This window comes from Gymnoscopelus braueri (genome assembly GCF_963280865.1).
Source record: "Gymnoscopelus braueri genome assembly, chromosome: 4".
NCBI lineage: Eukaryota > Metazoa > Chordata > Actinopteri > Myctophiformes > Myctophidae > Gymnoscopelus > Gymnoscopelus braueri.
Window position 1 is genome coordinate 42171662 of NC_137605.1, and position 5000 is coordinate 42176661.

The following is a 5000-nucleotide window of genomic DNA, read 5'->3' on the forward strand; positions in this document are numbered from 1 at the left end:
GTCCAGTGGTGGATACCGTACTGTATTGTGCTTTCCTAATTATGCCGAATTAGAGTTTGATAACAAATGACTATAGCAACTAACAAAATGTGTTAGTAGTTATAGTTTATTTACATTTAATATAAACTAAATAGAGAAAATAGCCTATTCACCATGCAATGCACTTGTATTGTAATGAAAAATTGTCCAAAACAGGGACGCCAGAGTAATGTGGTTTTAATGAAAAACCCCTCATGGTAAAACGTAACTGTTGATGTCCTTTGAGGGGACCAGAGGGTAGACTGACTGTGTGAGTCCAGTGGTAGACACAGTGCAGTATTGTAATACTGTGTGATTCCAGGTGGACAGAGGAGCCCAGGGTCTTTCTCTCCCACTGACAGCAGGAAGTGATGCGCGTGGGCGCCATGGTTTCAACTCAGTCCCTCTGTGATCATCAAAAACACCTACGGACCAGCCTGCAGCTCTGCGTGCGTGAGTGTTTGTACAGTAAATGTGTGTGTCAGAGAGAGAGAGAGAGAGAGAGAGAGAGAGAGAGAGAGAGAAAGAGAGAGCGGGAGGGCATACCAGAGAGTGAGCAAGAGTGTGCATGTACGGATGTGAGAGAGAGCGGAATTTTACTGTGTGTATCTATGGTTTGTGTGCGTATGTTCAACATTCATTCCTGCTGGGCTCAGGAAGCTGCCCTATGACCTGTGAAGCCTACACGTGGAACACTCCCAGAGCTTCTGAAGAAGAGGTTACACACGCTGATACACTCACAACGCCCACACTGCGCCCACTGCATGCCGCTGTGCACAGCTCATCAACCTACCGCACCCTAAGGTCAACAGCCTTATCTGACATATGGATTTCATATGGATTTCATATCATTCTAAAAATAATCAGCCCAGTGGTCCCTGTGAAAGGCAAAAGCCTCCCGGAAACTACTGTCACATGCATGCACGCCCACACACACTCATTCACATAAACATAGATATCCACAGGAGCTTGCGGCTTCCTACGCAGAGTGAGTGATATGAGTGCAATCCTACTGTGGATCGCGCTCACACTGCTCATCATCTGCACACACATCAGAAAAATATGCTTTGTGGTGTGTGTGACCACTCTGTGTGTGTGTGTGTGTGTGTGTGTGTGTGTGTGTGTGTGTGTGTGTGTGTGTGTGTGTGTGTGTGTGTGTGTGTGTGTGTGTGTGTGTGTGTGTGTGCGTGTGCGTGCGTGCGTGCGTGCTTGAATGCACCCGGAATGTGTACTTAACTTGCTGCTTCTCAGCAGTAGATATTTCCTCTGACATAGATTAAAGGTGAAACGGATGCTCTAAAACAGCAAATGAGTATCTTACTGTGCAAGTACACGTTCTTGTGAGTGCCCCCACACTGTGCAGTGTGTGTATATACAGTACATGTGCACGTGTGTCTGAATTCCGTGTGTGTGTGTGTGACAGAGAGAGAGAGAGCGAGAGAGAGAGAGAGAGAGAGAGAGAGAGAGAGAGAGAGAGAGTGTGTGTGTGTGTGTGTGTTTGTGTATATGCGGATGAGTCCCACCTGGTCCGTTGAGGAAGTCTTTGATCTGCAGACAGAGGAGAGGAGGGGGGATGCCTGTCTTGCTGTCAGTCTCCCCTGCTACCGTCTGCAGCCAGAATACGTTGTAGTCCAGAGACTCTGGCAGAGTCTTCCCTAGATCTGGAGCGGGGGGTAGAGATTGAGAAAAACTTAATTCATGGTTCTCACAGTGACATCACCACACCACATATCTAATCCCCTCTCTAACCCTCACCAAGGCACTTGTAGTCGGAGGCAACTCCCTTCAGCACCACGTCGAACACGGACAGCTCCATCCGCTGCTTGCGGTGGTGGCAGCTGAGCAGGGCTGAGGGCTGTGACACCTGCAGGTACAGAAGGGGCTCCAGCAGCAGGTCGCCGGCGCCTCTCCTGCCTGGCTGCCTCACGACGGTCACGCCCAGGGCCTGGCGTGCCGAGGAGCGGCTGGGCACAGGCAGGCCGTCCAGGGAGAGCAGGCTGCCTCGTAGCAGAGGGGAAGCCGGATGTGTCTGCAGGGAGGTGGTGTTGCTGTTGAGGAGGTCCTCGGCAGTCAGGGCAGCCAGGGAGATCTGGGCTAAAGGAGCCGCATCTGGTGTCGGGGAGGCCCGCGCTGTTGGGGGGGGCTCTGTTGGGATGTCGGGTTGGTTCAGGGAACTCTTCCCCACCTAGAGAAAATAAAGTGAGACACTTTCAACTTAGACGCTGTATGTAGGAAGCACTAAACGGTAAACACTAGCATGGAGGACACATTTTATGTAGGCTGGCAGAGTTTTACAGCACATTTGAGGGTGAGCTCTCGAGGCAACGAACACATTAAGAATTGTTGTCAGATTTTCACATTTCCTCCTCACGATAGAACGGTAGGATTCAGGTAAACAATCATCAAAGTTGTCTTTTAAGTCAATGACAAGCTGGTATTGTAACAGCTTGCAAACCCCTGGCTATGAACTGTCCACAGCCCTCCTCTGAGACACAGGCCGAGTAGACAAAAATTGTACCATATTATAATTACCATTCAAATACCAAATTATTAAGATAGGTTGAAAATGGGTGAAGAGGTCCTTTAAGCCTGCAGCATACTGCAAACAAAGTAGTTTTTTTTTACTTTGACCTCAAGTTCTCTGAGGAGGAAAATGTTTTATACTCACTGTAGCTTCGCTCTGATCATTAGACCCGGCCACTGTATACACTGCTGGAACAGTGATTGTACCACAGATCTCCACTGTTTGCTTGCATCAACCTCTGATGTAGCCTGGTAAACCATCCCGGTTGCGTTCTGCAGAGCGGTCTGGCCCCATGCACTGTGTGGGCGTTTTGCAAAAACCAAAAAGTGGAAGAGCCAGTCAGCGTCTGCACTCAGGGCTCTATGATTGACAGACACTGATTGGCTCTTCCACTTTTTGGTTCCTGCAAAACGCCCACACCCAGACCGGTCTGCAGAAGACACATGATAATGTGAATTCACGTGACCAGGAAGGTTTACCAGGCTACCTCTGATGTGCTTTGACATAACCTGTCTTGGTTTCGCCAAGGGATTCACCAAGATATCACATTTTCTGGAGTCTCTGATCAGCGACTCTGATGAAGATGCTCCTGGCATCGAAACGTTAGTCCTGGTATCTAGCACCTTATAAATAAAAAAGGCATTTAATAGTCTGTGTCTGTGATGCTTCAGTGCCTAATTCCTATTGTCTGCTGATGTGTCCTACTCCTGAGATGCACTGGACCTGCCATTAATTGTTTGATGCGCGGTGGAACTCCCTCTCTTCTCGGGATTATAGAGGTGTTGGTACTGTACCTCCTAACCTCCTCCGACAGACTTTCCTCAAAACTGTCCATGGCACGGAAATTAAACAATATAAATCACGAGCGCATTGAGTATCTGAACAATCACACACAATGTTTGTATTGGTGTCTCTGCCATGATGTTCAGCTAGTTGGAAAATCTTGGAGGTGCCAAAACGAACTTCGGCAAGGCACTGCAGTTTGTTCGCTTGCTCCTCAATTACATCATTGTGTTCTTATTGACCTGCCAATAATGAAAAAGTTTGACTTTGTTTGGAGTATGCTGCAGGCTTTAAATGGCAGCTGCTGGGCTAATGATCCTTAAAATCAATCAATTCTATCTCTCACAGCCCTTGCTTTAGAAACAGACTGGGTAAACTGCATTAGATTACAGAAAATCGGCTATTATTATCTGTATTAGCACAGCAGCACTGTGGTTTAGATTAATTACATTTTTACCATTAAGATTACCTTAGCCTACGTTGCATTCATAATCCAACATTATGCACATTATGCCAGAAATATAATGCATGTATAGCCATGTAAGCTGCGGCACCCATCTTTTGTCTAATCAAGGAATTATTACAGACAAATGGACAATTTATCAATAAAACAAAACTAATAATAAAATACTGTAAGTCTCACAGCCCTACTATTGATTATTGATTATTTACCTTCTCCACTGTCTCCTTCTTCTCTGGTGTGACGGGGGTGTCTGTGGAGCTCGGGGCCTTGGATGGGGTGCTGGAGCAAGCGTAGGCCATGACAGACAGCTTACTGGCGGTGAGGAAGACATCGAAGGGGATGAAGCTGAGGTTCTTGGTGATGGTGGACTTTCGAGAGGGCCTGGCGATGCGGTGATGACTGGCGCCACTCTGCTGTTCAATCTGGACGATGCGGATGCGGGCGCTGTCGCTGCCAAAGCCGCTGTCCTGCCCTCGTCCTCCTGCTCCACTGTGGCGGGAGGATGAGGGGTCCACACCCCCCGCTGCAGAGTCACGACTGCTGAGATGCTGATGCTCCTGGCGACGCACCTTCAAGAGAGGAAACACAGAGAACACTGAAGTCAAAAGGTCAAATTATTCGAACAATTACCGTACATTGTTTAGATATTCACGTATGACATGAAACCCATGTTCATAAAGGACCAAATGTAAAAAAAAATGCATGTAAAATTCACATATTATACTATTATATTTATTACATATTCATGTAGGATATTACAGTGAATGCTAAGCTCATAACAGTCAAAATGACATCATTCATCAGCCATTTTTGTCTTTATGAGCACATTTTTCTCTTTAATGAACAAACACATTTCATATTCTTGAGCACACAGTCCTTTCTCAGCCACAGGAACATGGAACACAGTCTTATACACACACACGTATGCATGTACACACACACACGCGCGCGCATGCACGCACACCCAAGTGCAGCTGCAACCTCAGTAACTGCACAAACACCTCAAAACATGTGCAACAGCCTGATAAATAGGACGAACATGAGAATCCAATTTACATGAAAACGAATTATTGCTTTATCTGAAAACAAACCAAGATGCTTTATGCTTTGTTAGCATTACAGAAAAGGGATCACAGCGTCAAATAAAAGGACTGAGAGGTTCTTTGGTGACTTTTGTTTCTTGTTTGGATACTCTCTTTTACAAGAGGACAC

The 5000-nt window shown here is 46.6% G+C and overlaps 1 protein-coding gene across 4 annotated transcripts in view; it reads right to left on the minus strand.

The window, feature by feature from the left end:
• The window catches only part of vps13b (vacuolar protein sorting 13 homolog B), a 449591-nt gene that overhangs the window by 133613 nt on the left and 310978 nt on the right, over positions 1 to 5000 (minus strand). For all 4 annotated transcript variants that reach the window (XM_080427213.1, XM_080427214.1, XM_080427212.1 and 1 more), the window contains exons 35-37: positions 3998 to 4357; positions 1774 to 2203; positions 1542 to 1679 (exon numbers count right to left, since the gene is read on the minus strand). In XM_080427213.1, coding sequence (XP_080283339.1) covers positions 1542 to 1679; positions 1774 to 2203; positions 3998 to 4357 — 928 coding nt within the window. The remainder of the gene's footprint in view (positions 1 to 1541; positions 1680 to 1773; positions 2204 to 3997; positions 4358 to 5000) is intronic.